The sequence below is a fragment of the Puma concolor genome, chromosome D4 (genome assembly GCF_028749965.1).
Source record: "Puma concolor isolate L17-30 chromosome D4, mPumCon1.1.hap2, whole genome shotgun sequence".
NCBI lineage: Eukaryota > Metazoa > Chordata > Mammalia > Carnivora > Felidae > Puma > Puma concolor.
In genome coordinates, this window is record NC_141679.1 from 81,245,925 (window position 1) to 81,267,241 (window position 21,317).

The 21,317-nt window shown below is 45.9% G+C and overlaps 1 protein-coding gene across 1 annotated transcript in view; it reads right to left on the reverse strand.

The window, feature by feature from the left end:
* Positions 1 to 21,317, reverse strand: part of STOM (stomatin) — a 32,578-nt gene that overhangs the window by 2,858 nt on the left and 8,403 nt on the right. Inside the window, exons 2-6 of the mRNA XM_025926616.2 lie at positions 15,526 to 15,629; positions 13,653 to 13,725; positions 12,517 to 12,599; positions 7,602 to 7,805; positions 6,480 to 6,614 (exon numbers count right to left, since the gene is read on the reverse strand). Of these exons, the coding sequence (XP_025782401.1) occupies positions 6,480 to 6,614; positions 7,602 to 7,805; positions 12,517 to 12,599; positions 13,653 to 13,725; positions 15,526 to 15,629 (599 nt within the window). The remainder of the gene's footprint in view (positions 1 to 6,479; positions 6,615 to 7,601; positions 7,806 to 12,516; positions 12,600 to 13,652; positions 13,726 to 15,525; positions 15,630 to 21,317) is intronic.

The following is a 21,317-nucleotide window of genomic DNA, read 5'->3' on the forward strand; positions in this document are numbered from 1 at the left end:
ACAGGAATTCTTTATCTTGTTAAGATAAGCATTTCTAGTGAAAGAAAAAAATTATTTGGGAGAAATTCTGAAACATTTAAATGCCTTATTTGTAGTCACAGGAAATGTTTAAAATATCAATTTTAACTTCAGTACTAGGGATGCCTGGGTGGCTGAGTCAGTTAAGCGTCCGACTCTTGATTTCGGCTCAGGTCATGATCTCACGGTTGGTGGGCTTGAGCCCCATCAAGGGCTTTGTGATGACGGCAAGGGGCCTGCTGGGGATTCTCTCTCTCCCTCTCTACCCCTCCCCTGAACGTGCTCACTCTCTCTCTCAAAATAAATAAACTTAAAAAAAAAAACCACTTCAATGCTAAATGTGTTGCGGTAGGAGTAATAAAGTAATTCATGACAAAATATATTGTATTAGGAAAAGACTCCATGAGGAGGCAGAGTGGAAATACAAGTCCAAGGAGAAAAGAAAAGGGACAATGAAACATGCCTATTGAAAGAGCTTATTTACGTATTTTAAACAGATGATGGAATCATTATGTTGTTTCAATTTCACTGGATACATTGAAATGAGTGATGTGAAGTTTTAATTAATTAATTAATTTTTTTAAAGTTTATTTATTTTTTTAGTAATCTCTGTACCCAACCTGGGTCTCAAACTCATGACCCCAAGATCAGGAGTTGCGTGTTCCTCCAACCGAGCCAGCCAGGTGCCCCAGTCAGTTAAGCATCTGACTCTTGATTTCGGCTCAGGTCACGATCTCACAATTCGTTAGTTTGAGCCCCACGTTGGGCTCCTTGCTGACAGCGCAGAGCCTGCTTGGGATTCTCTCTCTCTCTCTCTCTCTCTCTCTGCCCCTCACCTTCTATCTCTCTCTCAAAAATAAACATTTAAAATAAAATAAAATAAAATAAAATAAAATAAAATAAAATGTCAATATTTAAAACATGTCAGATTATATGCTTAGCCAAGTATATAAATTCAAATGAAAATTGTCACATGTCTACTTAAAACGTGTGATGGGACATATAGTTTGTCTAAATTCCTCTTGAGGTTACATGGGCATAAAAGTGTGAACATCACTGGGGTCGGGGAGAAAAGCAGGGGCTTTGGAGTGGGACAGGCTTGTACTCAAATTCCAAACCTAACCCTCACCAGCTGAGTGTCCTCAGAGAGGTTATTTAACATTCTGAGCTCTGGTTTCTTACTCTTAAAACGGGATAGTACCTGCCTTTTAGGGCCATTGTGAGGAAGACAGAAAGGTACATTAAGTGTGAAATGTATAAACGGAGGCTATCGTATAGGAAAGGCATGTGGGAAGTCAAGACCTGGTTTTTGAATCCAGCTATGCCTTAATGTATAAAGGATTCAGAAGCCAATCAAGGCGGTGAGTTACTCTTCCTCCATAATCCTAGAAGAGGGAGTGAAGATACCATGCTCACTAAGCTTAACGGCGCAGTTCCAACTGGGTTGTTTTCACAGGGATCTCAAAATATTCATGGTTCAGAATACTCCCATGAATATCCGAGTTGAACACGATAGTCTCACGACCAGTGGAGTTTCATTCACTTCTAGAGTAAATGCTGGGAGCCGCCTAGGGGTCGAGCCCTGTGCAGTAGCTAAGGAAGAGAGTGGACCCCCTTGCCTCCTTTGGCTCCCGGTCAAGCAGGGGAGACAGACATGGGAACGGATCACTTCATTCCAGTGTGAGAAATGTAGACAGACAGGTACAAGGCACAGGGCCAGCACTCAGCAAAGCAGGCTTTGCAGAACATGAGCTGATGGGATTATGGAAGTTGAATAGGACAGGATGAAAGCTTTGTCGTTTGGCCACAGATGAAGAGGAATACTTCAGGCAGCACACACGTCAAGGTACCAAGGTTTTAAAAAACTGGTATATTCCAGAAAAATCTAAGTGGCCGAGTGCAGTGTGAGGCAGAGGAGAGGCTGGGGTGTTTCGTCTGCAGTCTGGAGGCAGAGGGAAGCTGCTGAACAGTTTTGAGCAAGGAACCTCATCAGATCCAGTGGGAGAAAACACACGGACAGACGACAGAGGATGGATGAGAAGAGGAGACACTGAGAGCTGCTAACAGGACGGCCTCAGAGTGACTGGTGCGACTGGCTGGTAATGGGGATGCGGGGTTGGAGGGGGAAATGGGCCGGGGTCGGTGCTTTTCAGGAGAGTCAGCAGTTTGGAGGCTGGCTGGGTACGGGGAGGAAGAGGAACAGAGGCTGAGCCGTGGGTTTCTAGGTTTCGGTTGCCTGGGGGGTGCCATTAGGTGAGACGGGTGATACAGGATATGGTGTCACCGAGAGAAGGCACTCAGTTTAGAGGATAAAAACCTTAGTTTGTCAAGATACCCAGAACGTCCTACCTAGGTCTGTGAGAGGGGGCACTCCAGGTGCCCTCAAAAAGATGCACGTAACCGTGTGCTCCAAGGCAAACCCTGTACGTACAGAATGCAAAACAAGCTCCTGCCCGAGAACGGCAGGCTGTGGCTTTTTCCGCGTCATCTCAGAGGTCCAATTAGGCACTTTGTTTTTGGTCTGGCGATGGACCGGCTGCAGAGATGTCTAATCTCCCACTACTGTCAATATACGAGCTCTTGGCCGAGAAGCCAGACCCACCAGACTAGGCACACGGGCTGTTAACAGGAAAGCTGGTCTGAGGACGCTGCCCAAGATGTGAAGGCAGTAACCACCGGCTCGGTCTGAACACAGGCCACGTAGATGCCATGAATCGGCCCTCAGAAGGCAAAGCAAGATGCCTGTGGCGGTGTGGGGCTTCTGCCAATGCCCAGCAACCCCATGTCGATCCCCACTTCCATGTTTACAGACCGTCCCTTGACAACCAGCCATTTTCAGGTCTGTGAGGTTGGTACTGTTGTCTCCTTCTGTAGCCCAGGCGGGCTGGCCCGCGAAGGGCAGAGAAAGGGGATCTGCATCCCTATACTCCACCTTCTCAGTGAATAGAGGATGAGACCCAGGAATGTGCGCCCGAAAGCACGTGGCAGGCATTTTTCTGAGAGTTATGAGCGAGGAAATCAGGATGGACGCCAAGTGTAAAAGGTATCACATTTCAAGTTGTTAAGAGCTGGTCTAAAACATTGAAAAAGAGGTTCGACTAACACACGGTCAAGCTTGTGGGAGAATCTTTTGTGCCTGGCTCCTTTCTCTCAAACCATATTTGCCAGCACTTTCATGTTCATTCTCTTCGTGGCATGGTGTTCCTTCGTGTGAACGAAGCACACTTTATGCATTCAACCACAAGGGACATGTGGGCAGTTTCCAGGTTGAGGTAATACAAAGTGCTGCTGTGAACATTCTAGTACACGCCTTGTGTGTTTTGGTAAACACACAAGTGCGTTTCTGTTGGATACACACTACCAGACAGTTTTCCAAAATGGTGTTACCAAATCTGTGGTCTCACTGACAAAACAGGAGTATGAGTTCTTCCCTCGTCCACACTGGGCTCTTTTCTTTTTAGCCATCCTGGTAGATGTCTAGTGTGGCATCTGCCTGTGATTTGAATTTGCATTTCCCTGATGGCTATGTAATGGAAATTCCTTCAGAGAGGGATTTCTCTCTGAAGGCTCTTAATCTATAGGCTCTCTTACCCTTTTCTTTCACAATTTATTTGTTGAAGAAATGGACTCCCTACTTTCCATGAGAACCTGACTGTACCATTTTGAATATATAAGCCTTATGGTTGTTGCAGGGTTACTGTGTTTTACAGAAAGGATCGACTCCTTGCGATTCGATGTGTTCACCCTAATCTTAAAGACAGATACTGCCCAGGTCCACGAGACTGTTCCAGACGATCCCCACAGTCTCATCCAGGTGGAGCACAGTCATTCAGAATTCTAACCGGCTTCCTTCATCTCTTCCCATTGTTATCAGGACTTCTCTTTCCTAACTGGTGAAAGCACTTGCCCAAGGGGCTTAGTCCATCATGGAAAGCCCAGAGGAGCCAGAGGGGAATTCTGATTTCCACTGCCACTAATCGACCGTGTGACCTTGAGGAAAATCACATGAATTTTCTGGGCTCAATCTTTTCATCTGAATAGTGGGATGGCAAATAAGTTTCATTTTTAGGGCCAAGGCCAAGCAGTTGAGGACTGTTACCTGAAGGGCAACAGAAGGGTTCTGAGGTGAAGCCTAAGCTCAGCGGAAAAACAGTGCTGTGCTTGCTTCCCGGCAGGGGAATAGGAGGGTGCAGGGGCAGCCTCTGGACCAGGTTATCTGTCAGCTTCAGAAGATAATCTCTAAGGACCCTTCAGGCCCTGACATTCTAAGTAGTCTCTTCAGTATGGCTTGGAATGGGGCTGTTGGTTAATGATGTAATCTAGATAAAAGCGATTCCTGTTTTTCAAAATACCAGCTCGATTACAGTAGGGCGTACTTAATGTTACCAGAAATACCACTGAGTCTTCTCAATGTGATGGCAGTACTGGAGGTTCCACAGAATTACCAGGTTGCCCTCATGAGCATCAATTATCACATTAGGAAAAGCTAACAATTCTGGTTAGTAGAAAATTCTGGGTATAGTGTCAAAGGAGCTGCTGTTCTATTTGATGCTGGCTAAGAAATTATAGTCCCCAATGTGTGGCTTAAAGGGCATCCTACTAGAAGGGCAGGGCTCTGTGCTTAGTCAATTATCACCAGCTACTACTATTTTCTTTCTTTAAAAAAAATTTTTTTTATGTTTATTTATTTTTGAGGCGGGGGGAGGGGCAGAGAGAGAGGGAGCCACAGAATCCAAAGCAGACTCCAGTCTCTGAGCTGTCAGCACGGGGCCCCACGTGGGGCTCAAACTCATGAACGGTAAGATCGTGACCTGAGCTGAAGTTGGACGGTTACCCAACTGAGCCACCCAGGTGCCCTTATTACTATTTCCTAACAACAACAATGGATTGGTCTGCCCCTTGTGTCTTGGGAGATCTGTCAAGTCCACAGCAACCCCTCCGATGAAGACTGGCCCTCTTCCTTCACCCATTCACAGGCAAAGCGCTGTGGAACTTAATATCTGAGTTTGCCCTTTTTTTTAAAAAAGTGTTCTTAATGTTTATTTATTTTTGAGAGAGAGAGAGAGAGAGCGCCAGGAGGGCAGAGAGAGAAAGAGACAGAGTCCGAAGTAGTAGGCTCTGAGCCATCAGCACAGAGCCTGACGTGGGGCTCGAACCCACAAACCGTGAGATCATGACCTGAGCTGAAGTCAGACGCTTAACCGACTGAGCCACCCAGGCACCCCCTGAATTTGCCCTTTTGACCAAACTTTGGCCAAAGAGAATCTCTCTGCTATGAATCTGGAATCAAGGCGGGTCTGTCCCCTTTAGTGTTCAGCTGAGGGAAGTGTGTGAACTTGAGAGTTGACTCTGCCCTCCAGCTGTCAGCAGTGAGATGAGGCCCAGGAGATGGAATGATTAGCTCCCTTTGGTCTTGACCACACTGCAGTCCCTGGCTCTATTCCTGATGGGACTTGACTCTACTTCCCATCCTTGGGTTTGGTGAGATATGCCTGTGTCCTTATGAATTAGCTCCAGAGACCCTGTTTCCTAGGTTAGATTAATAGATATTTCCTCAACACTTCTCCTATGGGGCATGCACCCATGTGGGCTCAAAAAGCAGGCAGGGATGGTGATGACAAGAAGGAGGGGGAAAAGCAGACATGAGAGGAGTGAAAAAAAGAAGAGGACAGAGAGGAAGAGGGAACAGTAAGAAGGAAGAAGGTCCTGAGAAAAGAGAGAATGAAAGAGAAGACAAAAATAGGCAAGGATTAGCTCAGGCCATGATCTCACGGTTCGTGAGTTCAAGCCCTGCGTTGGGTTCCACGCTGTTTGGGATTCTCTCTCTCTCCCTCTCTCTCTACCCCTATCCCACATGCACTGTCACTCTCTCTAAGTAAATAAACTTCAAAAAAGAAGACAGGTAAGGAACAAATGGTAGGCACATGGACTGGACTGTCCACTTGCTCTAAGCCAGAACTGTTCCTTTGTCCTTAGTGGGGGACTTGGAGCATGAAGTATGAGACATGGCAGGGCGGGGGGGCGGGACATGCAGTCACAGAAGAATGACATGGCTCTGTACACACTGACGGGCTCACAGGATGATGTTAAGTGAAAGGATCAAGGAACAGAACGATACGTGGGTGTGACCATGCTTACGCAAAATAGGCCGGCAATCTAACACCCTAGTCAAATAAAACCCCGGTGTATATACTAAGCTGTCATGAGCGGTGGCCCCTTGGGGGGGCTTGTGGCTTGAAGTGATAGGGAGGCTTTCAACTTGGCTAAACCCGTTAAGATTATTTCCATTTTTATAACAACCATGCTTTCCTTAAAAAGAAAACTCGACAGGCAAAGCAAACTGAAAAAAAAAAGAGAAAGGAAGAAAAGAGAAAAACAAAGGAAAAGAAAAGAAAAAAAGAGAAAAGAAAAGAAAAGAGAAGAAAAGGAAAGAAAAGGAAAGAAAAGGAAAGGGAGGTTACCTTGGCTCGGGCCTCCCGAGATGCCTCCGCCTCTGCAGCCATCGCCCTCTGGAGCTGCACAGGCAGCTTCACGTCCTTAATTTCCACGCGCTCCACCTTTATTCCCCAGTCATCCGTGGCGTCATCCAGGGTACACTGTCAGGAAGAGAGAAGGCAAGCCAGGAATGCTCAGCCCAGCCCAGAGGCCTACGGTAGAGCACTGGGGTCTAGAGCAGACAGGGCGCTGGGGGAGAGCTGGGAGAGAGCTTACTTCTCCTGCGCTGGATGGAAGGCTGAGCTAGGGGGCTGGGTCCCAGGGAGCTGATCCTGATTCTATTCCTAAGAAGCTCATGCAGAGGTTGGCAAACTTTTCCTACAAGGGCCAGACAGTGATCGTTTACTTTCAGTGTCTGTTGCAACTGTGAACTGTGCCGATGTAGGTCAAAAACAGCTGTGGGTAATACCTAAGCCAATGGGAGTGGCTGTATCCCAATAAAACTTTACTGATAGAAACAGGTGGCCAGCTGGCTCCTGATCTAATATGACTCCACGTAAGCCACATTACTTCCTCCTGCTTCAACTTGGTCCCTTTACCATGGGTGGAATGAAATCCTACTTCCTGTCTCATATGGTGGCTGTGGACATCAGGTAAGGTCACAGATTCTACACACCATGACACTGATACGAGTAACAAGATCTCAGGTTAGAGTGCTTTATCTTTGTTGAGCAAGTCAGGTTTAATTTGTAATCTATTACCCAAGTAAGACTGGAAAGCATAGGAGTTCCAAGGGAAGTCATGGGACCCACACGAGAATTTAATAATACCTGCACTGTCTTGCAGAACGGCCTCTGGATTATTATGCTCAAGAAAAAGGTTAATGACTAATTCTCAGGAAACAAAACAAAACTACACTGAAGGGAATAAAAAAAAACGATGCATGCATCTGAGCTATTAACCCATGAGCTTTCTGTGTGAAAAATATTCCCTTCCACCAAATCAAGTTTGAGAAAACCTTTCTACGAAGGGAAGAAGGCAGGCCAGTGATCCCCCAGTTGGAATGAGTAACAAGCTGTCAAACAACCAATGACCCTTTGCTTCATCTTTTGATTTCTGGTGGGTATCAGCCCCGGCACACGCCTCACCTGCATGTTGTGTGCAATTTCTTCCCTGTCAGACAGGATCTGAGAGAGGTTCTTGGTGCCCAGAACGTTCCTCAGAGTCGTTTGTGCCAAAAGACGGGTTGCGGAGTCGGCGTTGGTGATATTTGCCACGGCCAGAGTTGCGTTCTGAACGCGGTAATAGACCACGCCATCCACACTAATGGTCACGGAATCCTTAGTGAGGATCTGTAACAGAAAGGGAGCGATTGCACACCGGCCGACCAACTCCTTCTTTAAGATGACTGCAAGGAATGTTGTTCTATGGAACATCTTGAACACTGGCCGATTTTCTTTAGTAAGCCCTATCGACTCAATGTCTGTGTTCCCTCATAATTCAGACGCGGAGGCCTCAGCCCCAACATGATGGCATTAGGAGGCGGGGCCTTTGAGACGCCCATCAGGTCAGGGTTGAACCCTCACGGCCATCTAGGATCTAGGAAGTGGACACTCCTCAGCCCCTGAGTCCAGCCTCCAGGACTGTGAGTAAGAAATCCTGCTGTTCCTGAGCCACCAATCTACAGGGTTTGGTTGGAGCAGCCCGGATGGACTAAGACAACAGAGCGTCAGGAAGTGGAGTGTGTATTTAGAATTTTAATAAAATACATTCACTTATTCCTTAATCCCATTAATTCATTCAGTTAGTCAACAAATACTGAGATACCGCTCAGCAGCAGGCACTGTTCCTTCAAAGCGGATGGGGAATGAAGGGAGACTTTATGGGACAAAGGAAGGACACTTGTAGGTGGCCGGGGTGGTGTGTGAACTGTGTCTTCAAGGAAGAAATAACATTTTTTTTTTTTAATTTTTAAATTAATTTTTTTTTTAATTTTATAAAATTGTTTTAATGTTTATTTATTTTTGAGAGAGAGACAGAATGTGAGCAGGCGAGGGGCAGAGAGAGAGGGAGACGCAGAATTTGAAGCGGGCTCCAGGGTCCGAGCTGTCGGCACAGAGCCCGACGTGGGGCTCGAACTCACGAACCGTGAGATCATGACCTGAGCCGAAGTTGGATGCTTAACCGACTGAGCCACCCAGGCACCCTTTACATTTTTTATTTCAGAGAGATAGAGAGAGAGAGAGTATGAGCAGGGGAGAGGGGCGGAGGGCAGGGGGAGGCAGAGAGAGAGAGAGAGAGAGAGAGAGAGAGAGAGAGAATCCCAAGCAGGCCCCACACTCAGTGCCGATGCAGGGCTCGATCTCACGACCCTGGAATCGAGCCAAAATCATGAGACGGACGCTCAACTGACTGAGCCACCCAGGCAACCTGAAATAACAATTTTCTGAGGGTGGCATGAAAGCATCCAAGGCAGAGACAATAATGCATGAAATGGCACAGAGCCATGGCACAGCCTAGGTTTGCTGAGCTATATATATATAAGCAGCACAGCATTGCTAGAACAAAAAGTGAACGGGGGACGTTGTTACAGGGGGAGATCAGGGTACAGACCCACTTTGTAGCACGCTCCATGAAGATGCTTACAAGCACAGAATTTGCCAATGCTCCTTCCTACCACCTTCAGGGCAGCGCCTTAGTTTGGTGTAGGCGTCCTCTGACTGCAGGCCCTTTGGCCTCACTCCGTCCCACGCCCTCCTGCACACCCTACACAGGACAAGGTGTGCGTCCCACATGCGCCACGTTGCATGTCCCAGGGCCTTCGTGCAGGTGTCCCCTCTGCTTGGATGTCCTCTCCCCTCTCTCTCCCGCGTGCCATGAGACTGGCACATTGTTACTCATCACTCAAGACACAGCTCAAGTGTCTTCTCCTCTGTGAACCTTGCCAGACGGGGCAGACTTAAACACTTTCCCCTTTGCGCTTTGCAAAGCGCTTTGCAAATACTGCCCCTTTGCAGCGGCCAGTATTGCTGACCTACATCACCGCTTCTCTGCTGGACTAGGCGTTTCTTTTTTTTTTCAATTTTTTTTCAACGTTTTTTATTTATTTTTGGGACAGAGAGAGACAGAGCACGAACGGGGGAGGGGCAGAGAGAGAGGGAGACACAGAATCGGAAACAGGCTCCAGGCTCTGAGCCATCAGCCCAGAGCCTGACACGGGGCTCGAACTCCCGGACCGCGAGATCGTGACCTGGCTGAAGTCGGACACTTAACCGACTGCGCCACCCAGGCGCCCCACTAGGCGTTTCCTAAGAGTAGTCTGTCTTTGTATCGCAAGCACTGGCAGAGGGATGGATCCACGGCAGGGGGTGAATAAATGAGAGATGACCTGAAACGCGATCCTGGGAATTTAGTGATTGGTGCCGGGGCTCTACCCCGCTTCGCTTTGTGACCCTAGTGAGGCTCTTAAACTGCTCGACCTAGAGATTCCTCATTTGTGAGATGGGGCTAATTACACTGCCCAATTCTGTGCAAGTTTCTTTGAAGATCTGGTAAGATGTTTGTGAATGAAGCTCTTTGGAAAGTGTAAAGGGGGGAGTCTGCATACCTCTGTCTGTTAAGCTCCTGATTCGATTTTGGCTCAGGTCATGATCTCAAGGTTCAGGAGTCCGGGCCCCGCCTCGGTCTCTGGGCTGACAGCTCAGGAGCCTGCTTGGAATTCTCTCTCTCTCTCCCACCGCCCCCCTCTCTCTCTGCCCCTCCCCTGCTCTCTCTCTCAATCAAAAATAAATACATAAACTTAACAAAAAAAAAAAAAAGGTGTAAAGAGCTATGTAAACGGCAAGTGATAACAACTAACAGTATTATATGGCTGTTTAGTCCCTGCTAGGCAGGAAAGCGGTAATCCTTTTTCTGATAATCTAAAAATACTTATAATAGTATATTACCATCTTGCATGAAAATTAATCAGTTCCCATGATGTGATGGGAAAATGTGTATCATTTCTAAACCATTTCTTGCCCTCGTGACTCTGCCACAGCCAGAGCTTTCTAAAGCTGCCGCCTCTCTTCCTACTGTTTATTGTAGGCAGAGTATTTATCTTCCTTCACATGAAGTTCACAGGGGATCGGAAAAAGGACTGCTCGCCAAGTTCCAATCTGCTCTGCATTCAGCAGCTCACAGGAGACAAGACAGCAGCTGGAAGGCAGAAGCTTACAGCAAGCCGGCCAGCTGCCCGTGATGTTTACAGAGGAAAATGCCAGGACTCCCAGCTACCCTGAAAGGGGCTCCTTCTGAGAGCCGATCTTCCCTGAGACATGGGAATCCGTGCAGAGAATACAGCACAGCTCCCAGCCTTGTTCTGGTGGGTAAAAGCGATTCCTGGTGTTCCTACGTACGTGTGGATTACAAAGTCTGACCTCACCCACTACTTGGATCAGTACCAGCAAGGAGGTTCCTGGGCTGGTTTCTGGATTTGGGAAAAAGAGAAAGCAACGTGGCCGGGCTCCACCGCCCTGCTGAGTAGCTGGCCTTTGGCCAGGAGACACTTGACATATTCTTCTATCCCTCCCTTCATCCTACTTTCAGGCTTTCTGTCTGCAAAGGTTAGGATGCCTCCCTGGACATGTGGACCAGGCTGGCTATCACTAGGTCACGGGCCAGGATGGAGCTAATGTGGATTGCATTTAGCATGCAGCGGTGGGAGAAGCATGAGGCGAGGACCCCAAAAGGCTAGATATTGGTCTGGCTCTGCCACTGTGGCCTGGAGGGATCCCTTTGCCCCATGGCAGCTACAAGCTTTCCAGGGATTCTGCTGTGAGTTTCAACTGTGATATTACTTGCGAAACAGTTTGAAATAGCATGAAGTAGTTACTATTCTAAAATATTATAGGCTTTATCTAAAATGCCAAATGAGCAGTTCCTAATTTTTGGGCTTCTAACCAATTAATCTAGAGTATAATCAAGAACCTTAAGAAGAAAAAGGTTAGAGAGGGAGGGAGCCAAACCATAAGAGACTCTTAAAAACTGAGAACTGAGGGTTGATGGGGGGTGGGAGGGAGGGGCGGGTAGGTGATGGGTATTGAGGAGGGCACCTGTTGGGATGAGCACTGGGTGATGTATGGAAACCAATTTGACAATAAATTTCATTAAAAAAAAAAAAAAACCTTAAGAAGAATATTGTACCAAGCTGGATTTTCTTTCTTTTTTTTTTAAATGTCTTATTTTTGAGAGACAGAGTGTATGCGAGTAGGGGAGGGGAAGAGAGAGAGAGGGAGACATGGAATCCGAAGCAGGCTCCAGGCTCTGAGCTGTCAGCACAGAGCCCGACGCGGGGCTCGAACCCGTGACCTGTGAGATCATGACCTGAGCCGAAGTCAGTTGCTTACCCGACTGAGCCACTCAGGTGCCCCCTAAGCTGGACTTTCTTTTTTCAATTTTTTTTTTTTTCAACGTTTATTTATTTTTGGGACAGAGAGAGACAGAGCATGAACGGGGGAGGGGCAGAGAGAGAGGGAGACACAGAATCGGAAACAGGCTCCAGGCTCTGAGCCATCAGCCCAGAGCCCGACGCGGGGCTCGAACTCACGGACCGCGAGATCGTGACCTGGCTGAAGTCGGACGCTTAACCGACTGCGCCACCCAGGCGCCCCTAAGCTGGATTTTCTATCAGAAACCAGCAGCAGAGAAATGTGGTAGTAAAAGTGATGACAAGTATGACAAGCTAACATTACACTTGAGTTAACATTGTGTTACTCTTCGTAGTAAGAAGCAGTTACATAGCACTTACTAACTTATCAGCCCCTGTTCTAAGCACTCTACACATAACCTCTCGTAGTCCCCACGAGAACGTTATAAAGTAGGTCCTACTGTTACAACCTCTATTTCACAGCTGAGGAAACTAAGGCACAGAGAAGTTGAGGAACTTGCTCAAAGTCACACAGCTGGAAAACGGTGACGGCCGACAGGCTCTCCACCTGTGCTCTCACCGCTCTCCTCTGCCTCGCTCATTGCTAAGTACTTTCACATGTGACATCTGTTACTCATGGCAAAAGACAACCTTACCTCCTGAGGGGGGATGTCAAATGAAATCGTTCTCATGTCCACTTTGATGAAGCTGTCCGTGCACGGCAGAATAAAAAATAAACCTGCAACAAAGAAACACAGAATGTTACGGAGAGACGCCAGCGCCGAATCCGTTCACCGTCAGAGAATCCACTTAGGCAACTGAAAGAAGCCAGTTCGTCTCAGTGCCTGAGCCAGACGCCAGGAATGCTATCCTCTTGCTTACTTCCCCCACCAAACTGTTGCCACTGAGGCCCGTGATTTCATTTCCTTACTCCGCTGTCACTGGCCGTCTTGTTTTCACTTAGACCAATGCAATCCTTCCCAAGTCTTTCTGTATCTTTCAGTTTCTCTCCTATGGCCCGTTTTCTCAGCCACAAGCACAAGTCTTTCCTGAACTGCAAAGCCCTGAACCCGTCACACGAGGTCCAGCCCAACCTGCCCAGGCCCCTCTGCAGCTCTTCTCCCGTCCTCGTGCTCTATGCTCTTGCTGGGCTGTTCCCTGCAGTTCCCTGGGTCTGCCGTGCCCCCTTCTACATCGCTCCGCGCCTGCTGCCGTTTCTGCGGGGAACACCTCCCCTCTGGCTGACACCTCTCCAGGCCTCAAGACTCAGCCGAGATGTCACCTTCAGCCCAGATGGTCTCCTCCTACTAATTCGGGTCAGTTACTTGTCTCTGGGTTTCCACAGCTATCTGCAATTACTTGATCCTCATACTTATCACACGGGGTTGTAACTGTTTTCCTTTTTGGTGTCCATTAGACAGCAAGATCCTTGAGGGCACAAACTATATTTTAGTCTCCCTTGAATTCCCAGAGCCTGGAATGCAGTAGGGGCTTAAGTGAAGTTTGCCAAAAGCGATGACTGAAAGCCTTTAGCATAATAGGAATTCTCATGCTCAGACTTCCATGGCTGCCGCTATTCTTGGCCTAAAATAATGTTATCAGCTTGGATGGGAAGGGGAGGGGAGCTAAGGGAAGGAAAGGGTGATTATGGCAAGACTGGCTCGTGCCACTGCTATTGTTACACATGCACTCTTTTCTAAGCCAACAGAGAAAGGGCCCTTGGAAGGGAATTCACATCAACAGGAGGAAGAATTCCAGTCTCCAGACAACCACCCAGAACCCTTATACTGACCAGGTCCTTTGGCTCCTCCTTGTAAAATGCGACCCAATCTAAAGATGATGGCTCTTTCATATTCTTTTATGATCTAGGTTAAAAACACAAATAATAATAATTTAACATGAGGAGTGCAAATATTTATATCCACTATTTATTTATACACAGCTTCTTTTTTTTTAAGTTTGTTTATTTTGAGAGAGAACGAGCACAAGTAGGAGAGGGGTAGAGACAGGGAGAGAGAAAATCCTAAGCAGGCTCTGCACCATCAACTTGGAGCCTGATGGGGGGCTTGAATTCACGAACTGTGAGATCATGACCTGAGCTAAAACCAGCAGTTGGATGCTTATCTGACAGATCTACCTAGGTGCCCCAACATAAACAGCTTCTCAAATATGTATTTCTGCCCTAAACAGATTAGATGCCTCTATTTTGTTTTTTTTTTTCTCTAAAATCCAGATAGCATCAGGGTGCCTGGGTGGCTCAGTTGGAAGGGCATGGGACCCTTAATCTTGAGGTCATGAGTTTGAGCCCCACGTCGGGTGTAGAGGTTACTTAAATACATAAAACTTAAATAAATAAATACATAAATACATAAATAAATAAATGGAGTTCCTGGGTGGCTCAGTTGGTTAAACATCTGACTCTTGATTTTGGCTCAGGTCATGATCTCACAGTGCATGGGTTTGAGCCCCATGTCGGGCTCTGTGCTGGGATACTCTCTCTCTCCCTCTCTCTCTCAAAAATAAATACACATTAAAAAAAACAATTAAAAATAAATAAATAAAATCCAAACAGTATCTATAAATCACATGTCCAATATTTTATTACCCCCACCAAGCATGATATGTATTTACTATTTTTTTAAGTTATTATAAAAGCAATACATATTCATGGTATAAAATTTGGGAAGTATAGAATAGTATACAGGAGCAAATCATCCATAACTTCACTCCTCAGCTGTTAACATCATCATTCAGTTACTCATGCATTGTGAATACAGAAAAAAAAAGAAAAGAAAGAAAGAAAAAAACTAAATTCCCCATAGTTTGTCTCCTGATATCTTAAATCATAACAATAAACTTATCTGAAAATTATAGAGCATATTTTATCTCTTTAGGAATATGTAAATGATAGTCATTTGTCACAGTATTAATAACTTCATGGAAAAAATAACCAGCATTTAGGGGGCATTTACCATGTGCCAGGCATTGGGATACACATGTTTAGATACATTATTTTAATCCTCACACTGGCCCTAGGAAGTGGGTGTTGTTACTTCCTCCCATTTCACAGGAAGGAAACATGGCAAAGGTCACATGGTGAACAATGGAGCCAGCAACCAAACCTCGGCCTCCTGAATCTGGACAGGAGCGTCCCACATCCTGAACTTCGATGGTAAGCCTTACTTTTGTTTTGGCGGTGGGAGAGCTTGAACATACCCACATGTTTTGGGGGGGGTGGTTTTAAGAGCGAGAGAGTGAGCTGGAAAGGGGCAGAGAGAGAGGAGGACAGAGAACCTGAAGAGGGTTCTGTGCTGACAGGATGACAGCAGCAAAGACCGATGTGGGGCTCGAACTCCCGGACCTGGAGATCACGACCTGAGCTGAAGTTGGACGCTCAACCGACAGAGCCACCCAGGCGCCCCAATGGTGATCCTTACTATAGGTATTTCTTACCTATAAGAAAGACCGCCTGAAAAGAAGTTCTAAAGTTCCATCACAATAGACTAGAGTGAATCTTCTAAAGGAGTCATGAAGGAAAAAGAACTACAGGCCAGCAGGTGTCTGTCTCTTTTACACACACACACACACACACACACACACACACAAAGGGGGTTTATGTAGTTAGGGCTTGACCCCTTTCCAGACGCAAGTGAAATATTCTTTACCTTTATGCACATCCATACCGATATTGGGAAGGTTATAACTGTGAACAAGAACGAGACAGCCACCAAAATCCAGCCACAAGGTCCAAGGCCCGTATTAGGGCTATCTGTGAAAACAAAAAATATACAACTCTTATCATGGTGATTAGCACACTCCGACCATCTTCAGCCTCTGTTCGCTGAACACACTTATGCTTGGAGTTTGGAGCTGGTTTACATGGATTTTCCCATGCAATCCTTACAACAACGCTGAAGTGCAGGGTGCTACTTTTTCTTTTTTTTTAAGTTTATTTATTTTGAGAGAGAGAGAGAATCAGAGCACACGAGTGGGGGAGGGGCAGAGAGAGAGGGAGAGAGAAAATCCCAAGTAGGCTCCGTGCTGCCAGTGCAGAGCCTGATGTGGGGCTCGAACTCAAGAACCACATGATCTTGACCTGAGCCCAGATCAAGAGTTAGATGCTTACCTGACTACCTGACTGAGCCACCCACATGCCCCGGTGCCACTTTTTCTAATCTCCTTAACATGACAAAGGCTGTCTATGTTAGTTTCTATCCTGCAGATATTTATTAGGCACCTAATATTTATTAGGGTTCGTGCTTTGCACTGAAGGGGTAAAAGGGAGTAAGACCCAATCCTGGCTATCAGGCAAGTTCAGCGGGCAGGACAGACAAACGGATCATTACAACACTGGGTGGTGAGTGCAGACATAGAGCACTCTGTTCGGAACATTTCGAAAACACGGCATAGGGGTAACTCACACCGGTGGGACAGAGTGGGGCTCGGATGGGTAGACAGTTCTCCTCCCACTTTTCTAATTGTTTCCTTTCCTGTAACACGAAATAGCTTTTCGTCTTGTTATAACGGTAATGCACGCCCTGCTGCAAGAAACTCAGAAAAGTATGGAGAAGAAGGGGAAACGTCCTCAGTCCACGCATGGTGAGTACGTTTCCAAACCTGTCTCTTGTACACATGCGTTTTATGAGTAAATAAAATGTGTGACCTATTTTCTCCCTTCTATTATTCTCACCTCCTTTTTCAGCCTTTGTTGCTATGTACCTGTGCTTGTTCTAATTTTTTTTTTTTAGCAGCTACACTTGCACAAAGTTTAAAAAGTCCAAAAGTTCTAGAAGACAAAAAGATGGCAGTCCCCTGCTTACCTCTTTCAGCTTTTCCTTCCTCAAAGGCAGCTGCTCTGGTGGCGGAGTATTTTGGTATACACTCCATGTTTCTAAATAACATGCTGATTTTGTTCCTTGTGGCTCTCTTCGTTTTGAGCATTACTTATTGACTTTCCACTGTGGAAGGGGATTTAGCTTTTCCTCCGCCCATAAATATACCCATCCTTCTAATTACATCGTAATTTTTGTATGGTCGTTACAGCATTTTATATTTCATGTATACGTCAATGCGATTCAAAGCTAAGCCACGCAGGGACGTCTAATTCATTTTTCTGTACCACACAACTTTTTGTTTTTCTTCACTGTCTTGCTTTTTCCCTTTGCTTAGGATTTTTTTTTTTAAGTTTATTTTATTTATTTATTTTGAGAGGGAGAGAGCAGGAGAGGCGCAGAGAGAGAGAAAGAATCCCAAGCAGGCTCTGCATTGTCAGCACAGAGCCCGATGCGGGGTTCGAACTCACAAACCATGAGATCACGACCTGAGCTGAAATCAAGTCGGACACTTACCCGACGGAGACACCCAGGCCACCCCTCACCTTTGCTTAGTGTTTAATGTACTCACTGATTCAGCCTCAAACCGCTCATCAATGACCTCAATCTCCTCTCTCAAGGTCAGGTACTCTACCAATTTCATCCTCCAAGAGAGTCTTTCTTGGAGCCATGTCTGGACTTGCTCTCTTGGGTGTTGTGAACAGCTGTCCCAGTGACTGGCTTTCACTACCATCCTGGGAAACCCTTTCACTTCCTGGCTTGTGTTTTTCCACTTTCTGTATCCAGAGTCTTCCTCATTTTTAGTTTGTTTTTCCTCTTTGTGGAGGGCAGAGGGACTTTGAAGGCCAAGGGATACTATCACTTTTCTTATCAACCACTGAAAGCATCTGTTCTATTTCTAGGAGCTGTTTTAACAACGAGAGGGAGATTGGCAACAGGGCAAGAGGCAGACCAGGGACCTGTTACGGCTCAGAAGGGCAAAGATGACAGTGAGACGGGCCTTTGAACAAATGGTGGGCCAAGAAATAAGCAGAGTTCAGGCTGAGACCTTAGGAGAGAAGAGACACAAGATGGCATCCAGGTCAAGTGCTCTGAAACACAGAATGAAAGACCAGGAATATACATTATATATTCTTTGTAGTTTTCTGATTCTGTGTCACAGTGGGAGATAAATAAACGTCCTACGCATACTTGAATAAAAGTGCTCTCAGTTAGTCTCCTGGAAGTTTCTAAGTTAAAATTTGTGGGGTCGTAGACATATTCACTGAGAGGATACGCCAAGCTCAAGGCCACAATGCTGCCTGTGCAGAAGGCTCCATCAGGCATTATCACAACTCTCAATAATCAGAGTGGCCATTTTTAGGTGGTTTGTTATAGGCACCGTATTCAATTACTTTAGATGTGTATCTCATTGTACTCTTTCCAAGCCCTGTGAAGTTACGTATTTTTAAAAAATATTAAAAAAAATGTTTTTAAAAAAAACATTTTTTTTAATGTTTATTTATTTTTGAGACAGAGAGAGACAGAGCATGAATGGGGGAGGGTCAGAGAGAGGGAGACACAGAATCTGAAACAGGCTCCAGGCTCCGAGCCATCAGCCCAGAGCCCGACACGGGGCTCGAACTCACGGACCGTGAGATCATGACCTGAGCCGAAGTCAGACGCTTAACCGACTGAGCCACCCAGGCACCCCCAAAATTTTTTTTTTAACGTTTATTTATTTTTGAGACAGAGAGAGACAGAGCATGAACGGGGGAGGGGCAGAGTGAGAGGGAGACACAGAATCGGAAGCAGGCTCCAGGCTCTGAGCCGTCAGCCCAGAGCCCGACGCGGGGCTCGAACTCACGGACCGTGAGATCGTGACCTGAGCTGAAGTTGGACACTACACCGACTGAGCCACCCAGGTGCCCCTTAAAAAATATTTTTACTGTTTTATTTATTGTTTTATTGTTTTTGAGAGAGGCAGACACAGGGTGCAAGTGGGGGAAGGGCGGAGAGAGGGGGAGACACAGAATCTGAAGCTGGCTTCAGGCTCTGAGCTGTCAGCACAGAGCCCGACATGGGGTTCAAACCCACAAACTGCGAGATCATGACCTGAGCCGAAGTCAGTTGTGCAACCGACTAAGCCAGCCAGGCGCCCCTAAGATATTGTTTAATGTATGTTTGTTTGTTTGTTTATTTTGAGAGAGAGAGAGAGAGAGAGAGAGAGAGCACAAGCAGGGGAGGGACAGAGTGAGAGACAGAGTCCCAAGCAGGCTCTGAGCTGTCAGCACAGAGCCCAATGTGGGTCTGGAACTCACCAACCACAAGATCATGACCTGAGCCGGAATCAAGAGTTGGACGCTCAACCGATTGAACCACCCAGGCGCCCCTGAAGTTAAGTATTTTTAATTTCATTTTACAAAGGAGGTAACTGAAACAACAAAACTTTCCCAAGGTCACATGAGGGAGGAAGATCTGGGATTCAAACATAGGACATCTTGCTCCAGAGCTCCTGTTCTAAGTCCATTCACTCCTTTGGTCCTTTGACTCTGAATTAAAAAAAAAAAAAAAATCAAAAAGAATTCTGGGGCTCCTGGGTGGCTCAGTCGATTAAGTATCTGACTTCGGCTCAGGTCATGATCTCACAGTTTGTGAGTTCGAGCCCCACGTCGGGCTCTGTGCTGACAGCTCAGAGCCTGGAACCTGCTTCGATTTTGTGTCTCCCTCTCTCTGACCCTCCCCACTTGCACTCTGTCTCTGTCTCTGTCTCTCTCTCTCTCTCTCTCTCTCTCTCTCTCAGAAATAAACATTAAAAAAAATTTTTTTAAATAATAAAAAAAAAATCCTCATCAAAGACATTTTTGTGTCTGGAGCACTTTCTCAAGAGAGTATGCAAACTTGGAAAGCATGGTAGGAGTTCTGAGAATGAAATCTGATGTCCCTACAGAGGAAGACCTCTTAATTCCAGCTGTGCCTATTTATAGCAAAATGGTCTGAAGGCTCTCTGCCAGGCTCAGGTCTAGGTTTCCAAAGTGAAATGGATTGCAAATAAGGAACACACTGGCCAAATACTTCTCTGACAGCATTTGGTGCTTTCTAAAATACTGCCCCAAACCTCCTATCTCCAGGCAAAGTACAAACCTCTGCATCCTGAATATATAAGACTAGAAACTTTTGGAAGGATGGGATGTTTATTCTTATTCTCGCCCAGTCTTTTTGTATGTACATGTGTGCATGCACTCTGTTTCTGTCGTGACATTATTCTTGAAATCCTCAAATGAATATACGAGTTTACAAACCAAGGGCAGTAAGAAATGAAGTGCGTATCTGGAAAACTGGACTTGGACTTTCACATTTCAAAGGCTCAGCTAGAAGTAATCCATGTAGGGGCACCTGGGTGGCTCCGTTGGCTAAGTGCCTGACTCTTGATCCCAGCTCCCGTCATGATCTCACTGTTTGTGAGTTCGAGCCCCGTGTGGGGCTCTAAGCTGGCAGTGCAGGAGCCTGCTTGGGATTCTCTCTCTCCCTCTCTGCCCCTCCCCTGCTCACTCTCACTCAAAATAAATAAACTTTGAAAAATCAATAAAAAATAATCTCTTTATACGCTGGGGAAATGGCACCATTTCAGATTATTCTGGTGCCTCTAGAACTATCTCATTCTCAACCCTTGAAATTCTTCCTTATCTGGTTATAGCTCATAAAGGTACATAGTCACATTCCTCAGAGAGGTGAGGCTTATCCTTCACCAAGGTACTAACGAGTTCTTAGTCATCTACCATTCACGGGCCAAAGAGGAAGAGAAATTCTCAGTTACTCCCCCAAATTTCATGAAATTCATTTCCTTCAAGTTCCTCATTCATTAGCTTGAAGATTGAATACCTCCCAGCTGTAGGAGGTAAAAGATAAATGATGAGCAGTCAGTATTCCTGAGATATTTTGGTTGATATACTAGTTGGTACTTGGCTGGGTGGGAATACTCGTAAAGATTGGTGACCCCATGACACTTGGTTGTAAATACTACTTGGCCATAGTTTTTATCTTTTCTTTTACTACAAAACTCTTCTGAAAACTGCATTAAAGTAATTTTTGTAATCTTTATTTATTTTTGAGAGGGGGGAGGGGCAAAGAGAAAGGGGAATGAGGATCCGAAGCAGGCTCCGTGCCAACCGCAGCGAGCCCGATGTGGGGCTCGAACCCACAACCCACATGAACCCAACGGTGAGATCACGACCTGAGCTGAAGTTGGATGCTCAACTGACTGAGCCACCCAGGTGCCCCAAAATAAAATTTTAACTAATCAAAGCAAGGTTTTGAAAATGGATATAAGTTTATACATCAACACTGTTTAACTGAATATTCAAATGGGGCTTATCTCCAGGGGACTAACATGAATTTTTAAAAACATCATTTTTTTCTCTTATTTTAAAAGAAAAATTATCTATACCTTCATTTTCTCTAGATGGCGATTATTTTCTACCTTGCTATTTGTCCTTTAAACCTTTCCTATCTGCTTTTTTTAAAAAATAAAATAAAATAAAATAATGGTATACATAATTATTTTAAACCTGCTTTCCCCCCAATTGTGAGTATCTTTTCATGTCAGTACATATTCTTTATTATTAAAGGTTGAATAATATTCCATT